Here is a 20,578-nt window from a genome sequence, read left to right as displayed (position 1 = left end):
CTGTTCAAACACTGCTTTCTCACTCTACGTTAAACTTAGAGCAAAAAAATCACGCCGCAAAACCACTCGCTTTTTCGCTCCATTTCCTGTTTCGACGTAACCAAAATCACTACTCCAATTGGATTTCAAAAATCATAAAACTGTGTGAACAAATCTTAAAAAAACATAACCGGAACAATTCCGGAAACGACTCGAAGGGGAAAATTGCCCATACTTGAGAATAAACAATTAGAACAACTATTGTGAACCCTGATTCTCCACATATGCCATAAAAAATTCACGCAAGAATAGAAACAGCATTCAAAACAAATTGAACAAAAAAACTAGAAAAACTTAATGATTTTTGTTAATAGTACCAGGAAACATAAAGCCGAATAAAGTTCTTTTGCAATTAGCGCAATGTAAAGCTCGCAAAAAATGGGCAAGCCATATTAAACATAAGAAACTCATTCAAACACCATTTTTTCACTACTTTAAAATTAGCGCGAAAAATTTCACGGCGCAAAAACACTCGCTTTTTCGCTCCATTTCCTGTTTCGGCGTGACCAAAATCACTACTAGAATTTGACTTCAAAAATCATAAAAATGTGTGAACAGATCTTAAAAAAAAGACAGCAACCCAATACAATTCAAACTCTTCGAATTGTAAAAAACCAAAAGAAGGCCAATAATAGCCCCAGCTATCGCTGTGCGCCTATTAATGAAGCCAACTATTTTGATTGGATTTTGTGTTACATATACTCCTGTTCCTAAATGAGAGGATGCAGGGGCTAGAAATAATACCAATAAGCATTCGAGATGCTAAATAAGACTTATAATTAAGAGTTCAAGTAGCGGGCATCTAAAAACGGTCTTCGTGGGTTTATCACGTTTCTATTTTGATATCGTTTTCGATACCGATTCTGTCGAGTTTAGATTGCTGGGGTGAGGTATTATCATAAAACCTCAACCATCAAAAGTTGCAAAAAAACTGCTTTAAAAAGCCGCTCGTGAACAAAAAAAAATTCGCTCGCTTAGAGAAAATCTTTTTACACATCAATTTCTCGCTCTCTCAAAAATAGCGGTATGAACAAAAACCACTCGCTTTTCGCTCCGCTCTTCAGCACCAAAATCACTCCAATTTTTTTCACGCGTTTCATTTCCCTCTTCAAAAATAACTCCAATAAAATTGATTTAGAAAAGGACTTCTCCAATACTCCTCTTCGAGTCGTAAAAAAGACAGCGCCCCAATACAATTCAAATTCTTCGAATTGCAAAAAAAGAGAGGGCCTAAATAATAGCCGTTGAGAAGCTGACAGCGGCTATTAAAAAATAATGATGCACTGTAAATGGGTTTATTAGGTACCAAAAGAATTGAAAGACGGCGCAAATACATACATATAGCTAAACAACATTTCTCATTCTTCATAATGTCAAATCGCCTGTTCGTCAAATTTTTCGAGAATCGCAATAAAACATATGGGATATGCTAAATTTACAGCTCATGCATTAATAATGTCAATAAATTCATTTTAACTTAGGAGCATTTCGTCACGACTGCTTGCTGGTCTGTCTGAAGTGTGTCTGTTTTGAATTCTTGGAACACAATTTACTCATTCTTCCGTACCACGGTCCAATCTCCGTGAACTCTAACATGTCCAAAAAGGCTTCCATGTCTTCCATACATCTCAACACGCCAAACACAGCCTAAAACAGTTCAACTCATTAATTGTGAAACTTCAGATGTGCAAACGTCTTCAGAAATCATGTCAACATAACTAAGCAACACCCAAAACATTACTTTCGATCGACATGTCTCTTGCAGCCTGCTTCAATTTGTTTGGATATTTTATTTCATCTTGCTGTAGCGGGAGCGGCAATAACTTCATTTAGGAACGTAAAATGTTAAAAGAGCCTAATTTAGACTTTAATTAGAGACTATTTTATTGGCAATGATTTAAATAAATAGCAAAATTACACCACCTTCGCGGCAGTTTTCATTTTAGTAGTAAACTGTCGGCAAATGAGTTTAGCAACATTTCCCAAAAAAACTGTATAGTTTTTGAGAATTTGTCTAACTGTACCGCTAGAAATTGTATCGCAGCAAGAAAAGGCATTATGAGTCAGAGGTTCTCGGATCTTTTAAAACGTCGTTAAGTAACTTTTTTCTGTTTTTTTGGGGGTCTTCCGCTCGATTTTTTGGCCTCAAAACGTTACGTTTACATGCATACTGTGCACTGGATCTTAATTTCAAGTTGTTTTCTGTATTTTCGCCCTTGGAAATCCGACATCTCGTGGCCTAACAACTATGCAAACAGTGAAAGAACAAAGCGGTTTAACCATCTTTGCTGCTAAAGCTGAGAAAATGAGAGTGAAATTTCTCTTAAAACTCAATTTTCACACTTTTTTTAACGCCTTGGTGCAAATTATACATATGAAGCCCGAATCATGCTTTAAAAGCAGAAAATATGCTGTACATAGTGTATATTATTATATGTTTTGACTATATCCAAAAATTTTGCAAAAACAACTTTTTAAAACAAAGCTGCATAAAGCCAGAACGTGCAGTTTAAAAGTTTGTCCTGTTTAAAGCTATTTGTAGTGTGAGTCATTTTAGCCCTCAAAAGCACTCGAAACTGCCACGCTCCCCGTATCCCTGTTGCACTGGGCTCGATCGAGAGCAATTGAACACTTAGATCACAGAAAACCTAAAATTTTCAGAAGTTTCGATAAATACCAATCTATCTATGATACCCCCTAGAGTGAATTAATGAATACTTTCAATGTTTTCTTCGGAATCGCCGGTTAATAAATATTTGCGCAGTCAGCATAATAAATTATAAAATTGGCAGAGCGGATAAGAAAAAAGGTTTACCATGTGGTGTTAGAAAACAAATGACGAATACGAAAATGGTATTTTTAACCCCGGAAACAGTTTAACTCCATTTTTAACATTGAGAACACCGAATATAATAATTACACATGCTTAAAATTGCTCTGTTAACTCATGACTCTTGTGCAGTGATAGTGCTGTCGAGCATTAGGGGATAACTTTCCACAAGTTTTTAGCCTTTTGCTTATATCTGCTATACCAATACACTGGCTGACCAATGTTGGCTTGCCCAAGACTTCTATGCCAATATACTGACCGACGGTTTTTGTTTGCTCTATGGTTGTATTTAAAGGATATATTTTTAATGAAAAAATTGGTCCAGCAACCGTTGGGTTTTGACAGATTTGTTTAAAAAGGAACCGGCTAATGAACGCCTCGGCGGGAAGTTGCTAGCATGCGAGAAAATAATTTTCTAGCAAATGCAAAAAAATAACAAAAAAAACATAGCCGGAAGAATTCCAGAAGCGACTCGAAGCGTCAAAACTTCACAAAACCGTAAATTGAAAATGTTTGGAAACGTTAAATTTTTTATTGAAAAAGTTTGGTAACGTTAAAAAAGTCCGAAATAATTAGGATCGTCAAAATACTGATAGGCTGAAAAAACTGACAGGGCTATGAATTGCCCTCAAATAAATCATGATTCTAATCTCAAATAATAATCGCGAAAGCAAACGGCGGATTATGATCTTAGAAACTAAGTTAATTTTTCAAAAAAAGAATGCTCAAATTATGGAAACAGAGAACCAATACAAAACATTCTAATCACTGCAATTAAGACAAAAACAACACATACTTCTTCCTTGTTGTATATATGCTCCAGAACATGATTCCGTACTTAAAACAAAAATACAAACAAAACTGACAAAAATTGGAAAATACTACCAAAATCATATTAGTATATGTACAATTTACATCGAGGTAGAAAGAGGCGTTGAGTATAAAAAATAATCAAAGCGGAGTTGCCATATTATCAGAGGGATTTTTACTGACAAAAAGAGGGCTGAAAGATCCAAATATGAAGAAATTAATAGAAAAAAGCCAAAAATTAACTAAAAAAAAAACAAGAAATGTGTGCCAATTTTGAGCTTGAAAAGCATTTTCAGGCTCTGGAAAACTCTTTGGCATCAATTTCCGAGGTTTACATTTCAGTATAGCAGCAAATAAAAATTATTTCTACAAAAAACAAAATTACAAGCAAAAAAACTGGGCCACTTAAACAAAAAACGACTAAAAACGGTTATCTGTATGTGCCATTCAGTCAAAAACTACTTTTCAAAGTCAAAAAGTCATTCACTAAACGCAGCGCATAATCAAAAAACATCTCTCACTCGAAAAATTTAGTTCACACGGCAATTTTACTCACTTTCGCCTTTAGGTTAAAACAGCGTCTGAACGAATAGTACTTCCCGTTTAAAAAAAAACTTAAGAAAACCACAACTCCTCTTCGAGTCGTAAAAAAACAGGAAAGATGCAAACTTTTGAATGACAAAAACAAGCACAGCAGAAGCTTGAACAGCGAAATTGGTCATTAGTAGATTGAAAAAAAAATGTTATGAAATGGTGAAACTTAGCATAACTTGAAGAAAATCTTAAATATAGTTGCATTGTCTTAAATTTGTTACAATAACTTTGTTGACCATAAAAGTATCAAGAAAAAATTAATTGTAAAAATTAAACAGAATTGAACAGTTAGTTGGATATAATGAAAACTTGAAAACTACTTTTGATGACATCTCCATTTGTAATCATACACATTATCAAGCAAAATAGAGAGCTCTGAGAGAATTTTAAAGCAAATGACTATCTTCAAAGGAATTGCGCTAGAATGACAGGTGACGGTTTGAATTTGGTTCTAGCCAGCTTAGGATTAAGGAAGCCAGATGCAATGGTTAAGGTGGCAAAAATGTGGAGGGGTCCCAGTCAACAACGATAATTGCCAATGAAGTACCGCTGACTCAACAGCTTTGAGCTTATCAATGCTATTTGAGCGCTACACGTCAGCTTGACCCCCTGGGGCGTTATCTGTTCACCCAATTCTCTTGACGAAAAGTCAAACCACACAACTGAGCGGAAAAGCAGTCTAGAAAACCAAACAAGCAAAAAAATTGTCAAGAAAGTGGACAAAATCAAAACCAATTCCAATGAACGAATACTCAACTAAACGCAAATGTCCAGCGCTAGAAGCAAGCTAAAAATTTGCACATGCTTCCAATAAACTACCTGCATTCATTTTCAATAGTCATAAAAACTAATTGACAGAAAAGAGTCTATAGAGCTAATCTAAACACCCAAAAATTGAGGAGAGGGGAGCGTAATGAGCGCGGTTTGCTGGTGAAATGAGGCGGAGTGGGGAAAAGTGATGGGTGGGTAAAAAAGTGATTGAGGGAACAAACTCAAACTCAATCTCTCTTCACGCCACGAATTTCTGTCCCTTAATTTTTTGTCCCTGTTTCGATGAATCGCATACCAAAGAGAACTTCATGCCTTCGGAGCTTTACGTGTTTATCCCGTTTTTGACGACGAAAAGTCAAATGGTCAGACAAAAACGACGATCAGAACGAAAAGTTGGTAGTACGAGAAATCAAATAAAAAAGACCGGCCGGACTAATATTATTGCTACAAACTTTGTTTGGGAGTAATTAAATATTCAGAAATCAACTTCTAAACTGAAAGTTATTAAGCTTAAAACTAATTAGCATTCGGTCTAATAAACTTCGATAACTTAATGCAAAAACTCAATGTTTTTGATTTTGGTTAAATATGTGTTAATGTAAGTCAGAAGTCACGTGAAAATCACGACTTTTTAAAACGAAAAACGCCAACGAAAACTAAATTTAGTAAAACATGGAAGACGGTTGATTGCGTTAACTATTTTGAGATTAAATTCGTGAACAAAACTTTCAAACAACATTACATTCGAAAGCAGTGAACAAATTGCCGGAAGGGGTATAAATATGCGTCAAAATATGTATCAACAACATGTATCAACAATATGCACCAAAATATGCCTCAACATGTACCAAAAAAGAAACGATAGAAATCGTGATGCGTTGAGTTGATAAATACTTGAGGCCAAGAAAGTTTTATTAAGTAATAAATTTACAAATTTATATCAACAGCAAAATTCATTAGAAATTCAACTTGTTTGCAAAGAGCTGGTGATTTAGATATGAGTTGACGAATATAGAAGATACTACTAAATTTAGCCTTTTCTTTCCAAAAAATGCGCCAAATACAGAAAACTCACTGAAACAAAAAAGTTAAAAACTTACAATACATAGCACTGCAAACCAAATTAACTTTAATCAAACATATTTATCGAAATTAGAATTGATGGCTCTGCATTTAAGAAAAAGAGTCTCAAAACTATAAAAAATGAAAAGGACAATAATTGAATTGATTAACCAAGTGACAGCTACTGTCAGGTCCGATACATGCATTGAACAAACGGATCAATTAATGACGGTAACGCATCGCATTTAGCATTAAATTAAACAGATTAGAGGATTACAAAAACGAGTTCGCCTGACTGAGGAAAAAGGAGGGATAAGCGCAGTCGGCGAAATTCGAAAAAAGTGTACGTTCAGCAGCAATCAAGAAACACCCACGGAAAATAAAGATTATTTTTGAACATGAAGGCAGGCCACCGTGACTTCAAACGGTTAAATTAAATGTCGCCAACTTTTCTTGAGAGCCACGGATACGTACTCTAAGATGAAGTCAATAGTAGCAGATGTCACTATTGATCAACGAAACTAACCAAATCGGCCAAGTTCGGACTGTCCCCTCCATGGAATTTTTTCTCTCCCACCTCGGCAACCCACTCATTCACATGTTCATAGAGCGACTGTCGCACGTTTTCGTTCAACTTGTTCCTAAATTGAGAATGAGCTTAACCAATCAACAGTTCAATTGAAGTCTAATTCAAGCACATGTAATCTGTGCCGAATACATACTGCTGACAAAACTAATTGGCGATAAGTAATGCTATTGCCAAAATTAATTCATATAAAAGGAAAAAAGTTGTCATGTTATGATTTCTTTGCAATTGAGGTATCTAATGTGCATGGCAAAATTTTACTATAACATGCCTATAAATGAAAACTTTTGAAAAATCATTAATTTTCATCACTTACTTTTTCTTGAGCCTTGGAGCAATGACAAAGCACATGAAGGTAGAACCGAACCACGTAGCCATGAATGTGAGAGGCTTCGCCCAGTAGGCATCGTATCCATAATTACCTTTAGCAGTGATTACTCTGAATGTCTCTATTGATTCGGCGAAATTGCGGTAGATGTTGGGTGCCACAACGTGCACTAATTTGTCATCCGCCCACTTTCTCCACTCAAGTTCTTTTCTAAACCACAAATACTGCCTCCTCGACAAAAATTGATGAAAACATAATCAAAAGATCAAGATCAGATTAAGTTTACTATAAGTTCTAAAGTTCAGAAGAAATACTGAATGTACGCCTCCTACCAATCAGAGACTGAGAAGACACTATTCTCTTTTATATAGCGCTTGTACGGCTGACTTCAGCCAGTCTTGTAGTTATAGTTGAGCACGCCATGTGTATTCTCAATACATTGACTTCGGTGTTAACTATATTATACGCCGTTATAATTGAAGTATTCTTTCAATGTTCTACTGAGTCGGTTAGTCTGAGAGAACAAGGTAAGTCAACTTCGCGCGCAGAAGTAAGCAACCCTAACTCTTCATACCTTAAGGCTGTAAAAAGTGCCCACAAAGGGTCTGCCTTAGTATCAATACCTAAAATAGTGCCTAAAATTAACGCAACCAGATTGTTCTCGAGATTTAGATCGCAACGGTTGAAAAGCCTAAAAATATTACTACCCAATGCTAATCTTTTTCCAATGCGCACCTCGTAATTAAATTTAATTAACGAAGCTGATGCTGCCTCACTCGAGCTTGTTTCAGCATTAATAAACAGTCGCTAAAGTAGCGTGACAGTATTAAACAATGCTGTTCACATTTATGAAAACATGCAAATTCAAGTAAAACTGACAGGACACATTCCAGCAAGTTAGTAAAAACATTTTCCAATTCAGCAGTCTTAATTTATCTTACGGAAACATCATAATACGCCAATTATGACTTCGTTACAATGTAGGGAAGTAATTATGTTCAAACCCAGGTTAGATTGACAAACTGTCACCTGTTCCAGCTTCACCTCACCTGAACTTTTCCTGATTGTCGAGACCATAGTTCTTAATAGTATATTTGGCAATCTGGTCATCGCTGTTCTCTGTAATTTGGCGGAAGTGTACTGCAAGGGAAGAGAATGTTTCACTACTCTTTGAATCAATTTGGTAAGAATGGAGCAGACTAATGATTTGAGATGACTCCTGGAGAACCTGAAACATGTCCATTAATAATATTGATTTGATCTGGTTCTCTCATTTAGTCAATTCGTTTTTCCGACCGACTGTATTGGGAGAGGAACTATATGGTCAACTGGCATTCTTTATTCATTCAATTTTCGCCGATCGATATAGTTGTGAGTGGTATTATTAGAAAGCCCGTTTCCGAAGAGTTACGGAGGTTTTACAATTTTGTCAACGTTAGCTTCACAACCGTAGTTTTGCTCATAGTTTTCGTAATTTCAACAGAACTTTAGAACAATTTTGCTAAAATATGATAAAAGATTTAACGATCGTATTATACGTTTTACGTTTAAAGATAAAATAGTTGCTGAACTGTTTGAACCACCTCTTATGGCTAAATTTTTTTAAGATTTGCCATTTTTCCATAAATATGCTTCTTTGCTCCAATTCGTCCGGTAGTGCAGACATGACAACTGCTGAAACAATTTCCTGTATACAGATGAAGCCTTTTTAACTCCGGTTCCTAAGAAAGTGTTCTGGAACTAACAATTTGGCGGCCTCTTACTAATTTACATAGATAATTATCAAGGATGCATGTTGCATTTATTAAGATACATTAAGACTTTTGAATGCCAAAAACAGCTATTTACCAAGACAGCTATTTCTCTAACATTTTGAACAACTATTTGTTTTATAGACGAGGAGCATTCGCAAGAATCGTTTCAGTCCAGCAGTGAAAAAAAGTTTAAAAATTTGCATTGTAACGCGGCGCTACCCTTTTCCTTAAAAAATTGCTTTGATGTTTAATACAGACCAGAATGATTTAGAATTAAAACTCAATTATTAAAGGATCAGTTGTACGTGCAAATGACGGCATGTTTATTCAATTCTAATTTTGGCTGTATTTGTTATTTTGTAGTCTTTCGATTTAATGGCACTAATGACAGGTGTAAATGGCTTCGTTAGCAGTTACAAATTTATCAATTTAGTATTCTTTTGAAATCTTACGGTTGTTATGACTTCTGAAAATGTTTCAAAGAAAACTTATGATTTTTGAGATCTGCCATTTTTTTTTTCTGTCAGTTTATCGCTGTCTTCTCAAAAAGAGAGTCGCAACCTCTTACAAGTGAATAAAAACTTAGTCCTCTCTGCTGTTTTACCTTTTAAGGAATCGTTTTTTGGCTTTGATACAAGTTTTTTGTTTGGATATTTTGCCAATTTCAGAGTTTCTTATTCGCTGTCTGTCCTGATATCACATTAATGACAAGTCACAAATCACACTTAGGGCGTTGAAAGAAGGCGCACTTGATTAAATTTAATGTTTCTGGCGAAAAGATGATGATTTCAACGAAAAGATTTGACATATTGATTTTTGTTTGTATTTGTTCTTTTCGTAGTCGTGTGACATTCTGGACAATACCAAGTTTCAATGGGTTCTTATGAATGTGTCAATTAACTAAGCAATGCCTTCATTTGATAGCTATGGATTATAATGACTGAAATTAATTGTTTCCAAAAGTATAATTGTATTTTTTAACTTTGCTGTTTTTTTTCTTTGTTTATTCTTAATAAGGACCGGTCCTAGATCTTTTCTGGTAAAAAGCAAGTTAATTTGTTTAGTTTAGGTTTTATCTGATGCTAGTTTGCCTTTGCCATTAATTTTTTTGAAAGTAGATAGGCATTGAGATTTAGTACTTAATGATTACTGTGGGCCCTCTATTGAAACATTAGTTAAATTGTTTGATTTGAAAGCAATTTTTTAAATGGATTCGTCGACCTTTTGCTCATCAGCAAGACACTTCAGTAAGAAATTTAGTTGACCTCGATTGGAACATTATGTGCAAACGCACATTACCAAGCCTCCTTGTTACGCCTTCGGTTCAGTACGCTTTTAGCCGCTAACATCTTGTAGACTGTTCCTATAACTTTCACGCAAGTTTTTAACAAAAACCGTGTCAAATTTCGACATCTTTTTCGTCCATATTGTTCCAAAGAACTCAGTTTTTGTGATTGTTGCTTCAAAATTGCCCATACTCTTTCACATGGATTCAGACCGCTACTATTTGGTTACTATTCTATTACTTCACGCTACTTTTCATTAAACAAACTGATGAAACTCAGGAGCATTAAAATGTTGACAAAACAGCCCTTAAATTTTTTTTTCCTTTTTAAGAAAAATATTCCAACTATACAAAAACCTTTTGGCTTCGTTGAAAACCAAACAAACAGTGTCCTCTCCATCTGAGTCTACTATACCCCAAAACCTAAGTGGTCACTTGACCGAAATTGAATTGAACTTCTTTTTTTTTCTCGTTCATTTCGTCGAAGAACTTTAACAGCACAATTTTTCTCGTTCATGGAAACGCTTTGAGACTGTTAATTTTTCTATTAAAATTTTATGCATGCTGCTCACTAGAACTTAATTTCAAGATGAGTTACTTTTGTTTTCTTGTCCATGGAAATCGTTTTTTAATCGCAACGGCGTGGTAAACAACAGCCGAACAAAGCAGATTAACAATCTTTTCTGTTTAAGTAGAGAAAGTGAGAAAGAAATCTCTTTTAACAAGAATAGCGCTTAAAGAGTACAATTTGAGCTGTACGTGACATGTTGTGTTAGAGCAGGTAATTCTCGGGTCCTCCTTTTCCAATTTTGATGAGATATTAAAATATAGTAAAAAAAAATGAAAAAAAAAAACAACGAAATAATGATAAAAGTAGATTACCAACTGTACTTAATTACAGTTGTTTTTGAATATCCAAGTAATAAGATAGAAAGCTGATCAATTTCAAAAACAAAAGCGAGCATATAGGACAGTTTCGATTTTTTCTAACTCCTACATTTTCAGCATTAATACAATGAAAAAAGAGAGTGAAAAAAACTGCTAATATGATTTCAAAAATAAGAAATGTTCCGTAAGATTTACCACTGAAATTAAACATAACCGATTAACGTCGGGTCATTTGCTCTCAAACGACGGTCGATTGGTTGGCTTCGACAGCAGCCAGTTGGGGCTTAGGGCTGCTAGCATAAGGGGAGTGATAGGTGAAGCTATGGGCGGCGGTAGGGTTGGGAGTCCAAATCGAGAGGGGGTCCAAATCGACAGGTGGAGGGGGGACCGGCGGAGTGTTGCGAACGCTCTAATCTTGAAAATTGAAACGAGCAAAAATACAAAACTTTTAATCTTCAGTCTTCGCCTTCAATTCAGTACAGTTTTTAAATCAATGTTTGTATCCCAAGCAGAGTGTTCGCGGTTCTCTAACGTCATGAAAAAACATACAATGTTAGCCACATTTCTAATTGCAAAAATATTAAACGGATATTTGCAGACCTCTACACTCCACATAATTTAGTAGCAAATCAGTGCACTAAACGACACCAGTCCGACTCTACCGTACATAATAGAGCAATCAAACTTACGCTTGACACAAATGAACAATACTTGAAAACAATACTTAATGAGCAGCTTCCTGGATTGTATCATATCCAAATGTTTTGGTTATGCCTATGACTACAAAATCATTAGAACAATCACCGTCACACTCTAAGATGCGACCAGAATATGGAGCTGGAACAACTTGGAGTGATATGTCTTGGTCATCAAATGCAGACATGTGTGAAAAAGCTTTAAAAGCATTAAGCACAACAAAACAAAATATTCCCAAAGTTAGGAATTGCAAAACCAAGAGCCATATTCATTGCGAAAAAGACATTGTTTCGATTATCTCTCATGGTGCTACTTATAGAAGAGCAGTAAAACGAAGAAAATTATTAAGGAAAAAGCTAAAAACGGAACCTTGGAACCAAAAGTCAATAAAAAAAGACTGAAAACGCGTTTCTGTATTGCCCGTTTCATTAAACCACGAAATGCATGTGCTTTTGATTTTCTACATGATCAAAGGTAGATACAACATCAACTGGAAGAACTTCGTTCAAATCAAAACGAATCAGAGCAAATCACGAGATCACACGAATAAATATAACTGACTAACGTCAAAAGAATTGCTCTCGAAAGACTAGTGGGACCGACTAGTCAATTGCAACCTACTTCAGTCGGGGGAGGCTGGTGATTAGCCTAACCGGGACTAAGAAATTCACAAGGGGCTTCAAATAACCAATCCTAGGATTCAACTGTCGTGCCAATCCTAGATTGTAAAAGCGGGGTGTAATTCCCCAGTGAAAGTCTTAATAATAATAATAATAATAATAAAAATAATAATAACCTCATTAGAAGTTGCTAAATATATAAATACCAATATAAAGATTTAGCGAAAAAAATGGCATCAGTTTCGGCGCACTCATCATTTAACTTTTAGTATTAAATTGACGCCAATTCAGTTCAGGTGCTTGAAATTGCGATGCAGAGAGAATATTAGATTACTTAAAACCTTAAGGGCGTAAAAATCACTCCAAAAAAGTCAAAAAACGGTCAAGCGAAAACTTTGCATAAAAAAGACACACACGTTTACAATAATTGTTTCTCTTCGAGAGCAATCAAATACTTTACAGGACGAGAACTTTGCAAAAACAAAAACAGGAGAGCGATTATTCTTAGCAAACGTAGTCAGTCAATCCAAAAAGCAAAATACCCTGAAAAGCAGCAAATTATTTTGAAAACAAGTACAATCTCGATAACATTCGTACAAGGAGGTTAAGATTAAAATAACAAAAATAAAGGCCTCTGGACAAACAGAAGGGCCATACGGGGTGTCCGGTACATAGATATGTCAGTTTTGTCTAGATTTATCAAGTTCAGTTCATACACTGGTTTGCAGTTTGAATATCAACAAATATTCTCAATGTGCAGGTCTCTTTTTCATTGTAATTCAATAAGAAAAACTCATAGTAGAGATTCTTCTTGTTTTGTTCATCAAAGAGAATGTCACATTTGAAGAAGCCATTGCAGCTACCTGCTAGTTGAATTGCTCTGGGTCAGAAATCAGTTTCGCACTTTTTCAGTCTAAAACTGTGACATCCAAAGTTTAGTGTTGATTGTACACGTTTACAACCCTTCTCCTGGATTGTGATATAGTCTCCACAGTTTATGTCCACGCTACCATGCAAAATTTTAGCAATTGAATAATCACATGAAGTTCTGGTAAAGTGATAATCGTAGGACGCAAAGATTTAAAAGAGCATTTTTGTAACTAAGAATAGATGCAAAGAAACCATCCAACTGCTTTACGTTGGACGCTTTCGAGTACAATGAGGTCAGACTTGTTGAGCTTTCCCGTTAAGATGCATAGCTACTAATTGGCACTACGTAAATAGTGAAAGGGGTTTCTCTTATTCGGTAGAGTAAATTTTGATAAATTTGGCTTCAATCTGAAGACGGCTATGAGTGCCTTTTTCAATCATTTTTGGATTGTTCTGTCTAACTAAGATTATCCGATATAATTAAATCGGATTAGAGCCCAGATCTTTCACCTTATCTGTCAATCCCAAATTGTATTCTCCTAAATTGATACTTTGCGAGCCTTTTAGGGGAAGCAATTTGTTTTCGCGGATCTTTAGAGACATGTAGTTATTCTCACACCACAGCAAAATTTGTCTGAAGTCAATTGAAAGTGTCACAGGATTTGATCCGACGCATTACTTGACATATCACAGTCAGGAAGGTAAATTGATGTGTAATAAAAGTGGGCCCAATAGAGATCCTTGGGGCACTCCACTATGAACACAGAGTACATATGAGTTGACGTTTCCTACTCATAATTTTTTGTGTCTGTCGTGACGATAACTGCGAAGAAGACTGAGACCCGCTTTTTGTATTCCAGACGTGTACCACTTCGAGAAGCAGCTCAAGGTTTACCTTGTAAAAGGCCTTTTGAAATTAAATGAACATGCTATGTAAGTTATGTCCTCAGAATCGTAATTAAGGTAGATTTCGTGCGGATATTGAATGAGGTCGCTGACTCTGGATAGTTTTCTGTGGAAACCATGTTGCATTGGTGACAGTAGAGATGATAGGATCAAATAAAGTTTATCAAGTGATCAATTTTTCAAGTATTTTTGAGACTCCAGCTGAAAGACTTATAAGACGATAGTTAGATGTTAGCTGGCGGTCTCCATTCTTAAAGATTGACACCACTTTTATTTTCTACATAATAGGGAAGACACATTTATTGCTATTGTGTTGAAAAGGATGTAGAATGAATTCGTATGGAAGAAGATAACGATAAAAAAAGACAGTATTGCTGATTCTGTCGGTTACATTGGCTTTTTGGGTATCCAGGTTTCGTAAAACGTACTCGATTTCCTGCTTACTAAAATGGAAACTTGTTAGAAAAGCTTCCCTTTGACTTCTGGTACTGTAAGCTGCCGAATAATGACTGAGAGAATAATGATTGAGAATATCAGTTAGAGGCCGGCTTTTTAAAGATCAATGTGTGCTATCTGGTTGTCGAGTCAAGTTTCACTTCGCATGAAATTACTCTTCGAGAGACCCTTCAAATAATTCTGTGTGGCAGACAACTAACCCCCTTTTAAAAATTTAATTTCAAATTCATTCTGATTTTTTTAAAAGAGAAAGAGATAGGTCGGTTTGTGCTCTTTCAACTTTTATTTTTAGTAATGGTTTTCCATATCTGCTGTATTTAAATTGCAGTGTTTTAATTGTTTGTGCAAACAGCAGAAACCAAAAGAAACCTAAGTGAAGTTTGGAAAAACTGAAACTCAAGAGAGAACTCCCCTGGTTTAAATCCAAAATCTGTTTAAATATAATTGTCAATAAATCACAACGCTTTCTTAAATGCAGCTTGCAGGACAGTAGTAGTAGTAGTAAAATACTTCGTTAGCTGCATTGAAAGCTCAAATACAAAAAAAATAGAGAACTTTAGATAAAACATGACAAAAATTTAAAAAGTGTGGGGAGTATGTACAATCCAAGAACACCATGAAAAATTTTCTTCAGCTTCTTCTTAAACTTTTCGGGTTCTTCAAAAATGTCGAGTTCAGTGAACCGTTCCAAGAAGTTTCCACATTTTACTGCTCTCAAGAAGAAATCGGAGTCAGCTAGTTTGCACGCGGTCTTAGGGACTTTTAGCTGTCGAAGAAAATAGTCACCTTTCGGATCATCAACTGAAACAAGCGGAAGAGGAAAATCAAATCTACAAGATATCAGTTTGTTCAGAAAAGGATGTCTTTCATTTCTAGAAGTAGGATTATCGGAAGAATTCTAGATTCACGTAATCTCTCGACATAGGAAGATTTATGAGAAAACCATTTAGTTGCTCTACTTTGAAAGAACTCTAGTTTAAAGAGAGAAGCTTTTGACGGATGCCAAACTTCAGAGGCGTGCAGTAATGCAGATAAAATATAGCAATTGTACAGTCGTATTTTCGTGGTCTTCGAGAGAGTTTTTGGAAGATTTCTTTTAAGAGACAGAAGAGTAAAATACGCTTTGCTGATTTTATTCAGGATATGACTATCCCATTTCGAATTGATAATGATGGTAACACCCAGATCACTTAAAGTATCTAAAACAACAATGGTACTGTTTCCACAGGAAATTTGAGTGCCAGCAACAGATCTGCTAATGACCATTGTGTTTCGGATTCATAAAAACACATGCAAATTTTGTTACTCCACTGTAGGCAATTTCTAAGACTTGATTCAAGAGCAGCAGCTGTGCGATTAACAACTTTGCTGTCGTCGGCGTATTAAAATAGCTGGCCATCTTTCACGACATCAGGTAAGTCATTAACAAAAACAGATAAACAACAAGGGGCCCAATATTTACCCCTGTGGAACCCCACTACTTACGGGTAAAGAGAAAGACGGGCAACCGTCAACGCTAACTACTTGAGAGCGACCAGTTAAGTACGATGAGATGAGCTTTAGAAAGTCACCAACGACGCAAAACGAAGCTCATTTCTCCTAGAGAGGGCTGTGGGGGACACCATCGAAAGCTTTTACTAATATCTAAACAACAAATATAGGAGTCGTTATCAGAGTCGAAGTTGTCCTATAAGTTGTGCACAAAGAGTAGAAGCTGTAATACCAGTGACCTGTGTTTCATAAAACCAAACTGAGTTAGAAAGTTGTCTCACGATCGGGTAAAAGTTTTAAAAGTTTAGTAGATGATTCTCTCAAAGGCCAGTGAAGGTTTTGAGAGGTTACTAATAGGTCTATAGGAAGACGGATAAACTTTGTCGTCTATCTTGTGTATTGGGGTGATCAACGCAGTTTTCCAATGGACAGGAAAGGTGCAATTGGCCTTGATGGAACTAAACAATTTAAATATTGGAAAGGAAATTTTCTTAGAAACTGTGCTAAGAAAAAGTCCTGGAACATTGTGAAGCCTAAAACCAAGGCTAACAAAGCATTTTCTATATCGTAGATGTCACAAGAGATCGAGTTATGAGCTCTATCCGAGTAATCATTGAAAACCTGATCCCATTTCGTGAAGACAGAACAGAAGAATGCGTTAAAGGCCTCTGCTTTTTCGCAGGGAGTTACTAACTTGCAGTTACCGCTCAACATATTGGCAGGGAATGAAGCAGTCCTTTTGAGTGTCTCGAGAAGTTTAAAACAGTGCTGAGTAGAGTAATTGAAAAAAAAATGTTCAATAAAAATGGTTGTATCAAGTTCGATGGCGTCTTCGCATGATTTTGTAAGATCTTCCAGCATTGATAAAGATAGTACTGGTCGCCTCGAATACGCATCTCTCTTAAGACAATGCATTGAATATGAGCTAAAAAAAAGAAGGGTAAAACAGGCGTTTCCTTCTCTCGTGGGAATAAAAGGGAGTTAGCATAGAATAGAAATCATGAAACCACTGATTAATGTAGTATGGGGACTCGATTTTGCTTTTAACAGCAAAACGACTAGACTCTATGACTACGTTCAGTGACCGAAAGCGCAGCGCATCGAAATTACTGAAAGCGAGGTCCAGAATGCTTCCTCCAATGTGAGTGGGTTCGTCAATTGATTGTTTGAAATTACAGCTAATCAAGTAATCTAGGAATTTAGTGAGTTCAGGATCAGCACATGAAACTGAGTCCCAGTCAACATGAGGTTCATCAAAATCGCTCGTAATTAAAATGAGGTGTCCTTCGAACTTATCGATCAAGTTTTTAAGTGAACTTAAAATAACTAAATATTCTTCCGATATTTGCTGCCGCGTGGAGGGTGATAAACAAACAAGAAGAGGAAGGCTCAAGGAAAAGGACGCACAGCAGATGTGGTTTTCGTTAGTTCTAACGGGCGTAAAAGCTATTGATGTTTTAGAAAGAATACATGTTCCACCATGCAGGCCGTTTGAGGGATCAGCTCTTGAAGCTATATTATATTTGTCGCTTAGTAATATATTCGGAAGAACAATGTTTTTCTCAAACCATGTTTCAGTAAGAAAGATATCTGGAAGGCTTTGTGATACCAGGCTGGTTAGACTGAGTCTTTTCTGAAAACTGATTAGACCTCGGCAGTTTAGCAATTCAATATTTACTGCAGATAGTCATTGTGTAGTTTGTTCCTGGCCATCAACGAATAACTTGAGATGTCGAATTTTGATGCGTGACTCATCAATTCCATTGGTAAGCAGTTCTCTTCTCTTTTTCAAGATTTTCCGCTCGACTATACGCTCACTTGATGAGAGATCTGGCACTATTAAAATATTATTGTTCTGGTAGTTAAGCACTTCAATAGACTAAGCTAAACACTTTCGTCGCTCCCAAATATTTTTGAAGGTTACTAGACTAGGGCGAGATTTGTAAAGAGTGTCACCAGCTGTTGCAGGTCTACCAAGTCCGAAACAGCCTGTAGAGGCATCAGCTGACCCGAGGTCAGCAATAATGCTGTCCACTGCATTTTTGTCATCCAAATCACGCTCAAGTTTTGACTTCATCTTGCTCTCCGAAACACCAATAAACTTTAGGCGTAACTGATGATTATTGTTGTCCTCGGTCTTTGGAGGCAAACGTCCTGGTTGCACAACATTAGCAGTATCGAGTTTTTCATTAATTGAGTTTAGGAGTTGGCTTGGAAAATTAGGATTTTCTTTACAACTGGTAAGCTTAATAAGTTTGTCATCGACAGCATTCAAAATATTTGCTGTGCACTTAGCTTCTTTGAGATGGGAGACTGCATCTTTGAGAAGGCACACGATCCATTCCTTCGTTAGTTTGCCAGTGAGCCTCTTGAAACCTTCACTGTCCACACACATTAATTCTTCTATCGATGTGTAGTAATCCTTGCCTCCAGGGGCTGAAGTTGATTGGGTTCTGTCCTTGCCAGTTTTTTCATCATTAGTCATTGCAGAATATGAAACTATTTGATAAGTTTATCACAACAATTAGGCTAAAATAAACTTGAAACTATCACTCTAAAATAAACTTGAAAAAGCTTATAATCTTTTACAAAAAAAATTTCATTGAACTCACCAAATCATTCTAAAACACAGTACATACACACTAACTCCAACAACATTTTGAAAAAGAAAACAGGGCAATTGGACATCCCAATTATTTGATTTCATTTCAGACTAACCGTTTCAGTTCCTGTGGCCTCACATATCCTGACCGTCGGGACCTTTTTCTTTTTGACTGTTAGAGATTTCATTTCGGGTTTAAAAGCTGGACAAACTTCAATGAGAGTATATGGTATTCCATAGAAATCTAAGTACGACCGCACTTTATTGCAGAAAGGACATGTTGCATATTGAATGAGCTCCAATTTGTCATTCTCCTTTATTCTCCGCAAAGGTAATTGAATGTTAACCATTTCTTTTTTCTCACTATTCGAAGCAACAAAACTAAACCAAGACCGAGTCCGCGTTATTTTTCGCTGTTCTAAATGTTTATAGGAAAGATAAGCTGCCTGCGATAGACAAGCTGAGGTTGTCAGCGCTAGCCACCTCATACTCAAGATACCTGAAAACACCAAGAGGGGGAGAGAGAGAGAAAAGACTGTATTACTGCATAGGGATAGCTGAAGCTAAATATACAATATGTGTAAATGATTTATGCAGACACACAAATAGTTTTATTCAAGTTTAACAGGCAACAGGTTATCTGAAGCGGAAATCACGCCAGGTACTAGCTTGTTTAATAGGAACTTTAGTTGACTCCATCAGAAATTTCAATCGACTTTAAAATACATGGAAACTTACACTTGTATCTCGCAGGTACAACGGTAGTGAATTATACCGCAGGTACAATGGTAGTGAGTTCCAGATTTAAAAAAGGATTGTCAATTTAAAACTTTCTAACGAACGTTTTTGAACTCCGAGTTCATCGTCAGGCTATAAACAATACAAAATGCTAAAATGAGAAAAGCGTGAATTCAGTTTAACGCGGTGGTACAACAAATTACAAATCAAGTAGAAGCTAGCGTTAAGAAAAGCACGTACAATAAAGGTGCATAGAACAATATTAGCAGGTGTATATAATTTAAAAGGAGAAAAGCGTGAATTCAGTTTAACACGGTGGTACAACAAAGAGTAACTATTAAATAACTACAATGGTAGTGATTTATGCAGACACACAAATAGTTTTATTTAAGTTTAACTGGCAACAAGTTATCTGAAGCGGAACTCACGCCAGGTACCGAAGCTATTTAATAGTAACTCCTTGTTGTACCACCGTGTTAAACTGAATTCACGCTTTTCTCCTTTTACATTATACAAAATGCTAAAATGAAAAGCCAGTACATAAAATACAAATCACTGAAATCACTCATTCAAGGAAATTTAAAACGAATTTGTACATATCTACAGTCGTATCTACAAAATTTAACATCTGAGTAAATAAAAATTTTCAATTTGATGTAGCAGATGCATATCGACATGTTTTTTATTAAAAAACCTACATAAATTACCTTACATTTACTTTGGTTTTGTTCAATTGTAAAGTTGAAATTTACGTTTCGTAACGTGTCTTTCTTTCAAGTTTGAATTTCATCTCCAAACTAAGCTTTCAGTGCCAGTTCTCATGTTCGTTATTTATCGCGCGTTGATGGCTGGTTTCAGTGTTCTTATATAGAGCGCCTCTAGTGTCATTAACTTAGATTGGTTGCCGCACTGGTCTAATATCATGCAATGGAAAGCTGTTTTATCACCGTTGCACTCGATTGCATGTATTCCCATCGGTGAGTCCGCCTTGACATGCTCTGCAAACCTTGTGGTAACATGTCGGCATGTCTGCCCTATATAGATGGATTTGCATCCATTACAAGTGAGTTCATAAACCACGGGCGATTTGAGGTCTTTTTGAAAGCTAGAATTAAGGCTAGGTAAACAACTCTTGAGCTTCCGAGTGGTGAAAATTGTCTGTAGAGGATGAAAATTGTCTGTTCAGCTTCTTTAGAAATTCATTAGAGATGTTGCCTCTGTACTGCAATGCAAAATGTTTTTTTTCAGTATT

The 20,578-nt window shown here is 36.1% G+C and overlaps 1 protein-coding gene across 1 annotated transcript; it reads right to left on the bottom strand.

Annotated features, from left to right (window-relative positions):
- Positions 1 to 1,320: 1,320 nt before the first annotated feature.
- LOC142339374 (prostaglandin E synthase 2-like) lies at positions 1,321 to 19,349 on the bottom strand. Its single transcript, XM_075389383.1, has 5 exons — positions 18,705 to 19,349; positions 8,070 to 8,248; positions 7,009 to 7,230; positions 6,633 to 6,747; positions 1,321 to 1,686 (listed from the first exon to the last, which is right to left on the bottom strand). Exons 1-5 carry the CDS (start codon positions 19,074 to 19,076, stop codon positions 1,531 to 1,533), a joined length of 1,044 nt encoding a protein of 347 aa, XP_075245498.1. The 5' UTR covers positions 19,077 to 19,349; the 3' UTR covers positions 1,321 to 1,530.
- Between the last annotated feature and the right edge of the window lie 1,229 nt (positions 19,350 to 20,578).

This window comes from Convolutriloba macropyga, chromosome 5 (genome assembly GCF_964194025.1).
Source record: "Convolutriloba macropyga chromosome 5, txConMacr16.3, whole genome shotgun sequence".
Classification (NCBI taxonomy): domain Eukaryota; kingdom Metazoa; phylum Xenacoelomorpha; order Acoela; family Convolutidae; genus Convolutriloba; species Convolutriloba macropyga.
This window is presented reverse-complemented; position numbering and strand designations above follow the sequence as displayed.

Bases quoted from the DNA above. Each gene is read 5' to 3' on its own strand.
- LOC142339374 (XM_075389383.1), bottom strand. From the start codon at position 19,076: ATGAGGTGGCTAGCGCTGACAACCTCAGCTTGTCTATCGCAGGCAGCT. The intron at 6,748-7,008 runs GTAAGTGATGAA...TTCTCAATTTAG, and splicing joins GCTCCAAGGCTCAAGAAAAA to GAACAAGTTGAACGAAAACG. The intron at 1,687-6,632 runs GTTAGTTTCGTT...GAACTGTTTTAG, and splicing joins GTCCGAACTTGGCCGATTTG to GCTGTGTTTGGCGTGTTGAG.